Here is a 1,264-nt window from a genome sequence, read left to right as displayed (position 1 = left end):
ATAATTAATTTAATAACTGATTTAAAATATACGTGATATGATTACGATTGATTTTATTACTGATTTAAAGTGTACACGTAATATAATTGATCTGCGTAATATTATTGCGAGTTTTGTTTTTACTTCAAAATTGTTTTCTCAAATTTGTTTATCTTTAATTTAATGAATGATATTAATAGGAGGGGGCTATCAAAGTATTACGAAGGAAAGTCACAATCTTTTAGTTCATTAGCAAAAGTAAGGAGCTTGGAGGATCTTGCAAAGCCAGAGAACCCATACAACAAGAAGTTGAAATCTTGTAGAAGCTATGCACAGAAAATGGGAGATGATGATGATGAGAGCCATCAAGCTTCTAATTATAATAAGAGAGGATTGTTGCATTCTTCAACAAGTTTTTCAAGGGCCTCATGTTCTTCACTTATTAGTTCAACAAAAAGGGTCAATGAAAATAATAATAATAATAATAGTAATAATAATAACTTCATTGGTAGTAGGCCACCTATTCCACCTCATAGGTCTACTGGGTCTACCACCATCCCTAGTCAAACCATTTTGTTAGTTTGAAAGGGATTTTATTAAAGTTGAGTTTTTTTTTTTTATTTCTGTTTTTTTTTTTTCGTTTTTTTTTTGTTAGTTAATTAAAATTTGAGAGTTAGGAGTTTGGTGCTTGTTATTTGGGATCATATGATGTTGATTTAACTAGCTAGTTTCATTGTCAAAGAAAATTAGAAAACCATAAAAAACTCCCAAGAAATCAGAAGCTTGAGAATAGACTAAATTGTTCTTTTCCTTCCTTCTCTTTTTTCGCCTTTATAATCACTTAATTATTTTGCTACTACTCACCCTGTTTTTCTTTTGGCCTCTCTCTCACTCCCTCTTTCCACTTTTTAATTTTAAGGATAAATTATCAACAATATATTTAAATAATTTTGATCGTTAATAAAAATACATTTAAATTTGATTATCGATAGAAATGTTCTTAAATAATTTAAAATCGCGACAAAAAATTTCAATATTAAATATGTATTGTCAAAAAATATTTTAGATATTGAATTTTAATACGATTTTTTATAAATACAATTAAAAAATGAGATATTTTTATTTTTAAAATTTAGTGATTTTTTGTTAAGTATATTTTTTTGTGATTTTTTTGTAATTTTTTTGTTAACAATCAATAATACTTTTAAAAAGTCACAAAAAAATACATAATGAACAAAAATTTATTAAATTTTATGAATAAAAATATTTCATTTTTCTAATATTG

General features: G+C 25.4%; 1 protein-coding gene across 1 annotated transcript in view; it reads left to right on the top strand.

Moving 5' to 3' along the window:
- LOC107610045 (signal transducer and activator of transcription B) overlaps positions 1–838 on the top strand; it is a 1,674-nt gene extending 836 nt beyond the window's left edge. The window contains exon 2 of the mRNA XM_016312113.2: positions 180–838. Within this exon, the coding sequence (XP_016167599.1) occupies positions 180–564 (385 nt within the window). The 3' untranslated portion in view covers positions 565–838. The remainder of the gene's footprint in view (positions 1–179) is intronic.

This window comes from Arachis ipaensis, chromosome B07, assembly GCF_000816755.2.
Source record: "Arachis ipaensis cultivar K30076 chromosome B07, Araip1.1, whole genome shotgun sequence".
Taxonomy (NCBI): domain Eukaryota; kingdom Viridiplantae; phylum Streptophyta; class Magnoliopsida; order Fabales; family Fabaceae; genus Arachis; species Arachis ipaensis.
The sequence above is the reverse complement of the archived record's forward strand: the minus strand, read 5'-3'. Positions and strand labels throughout refer to the sequence as shown.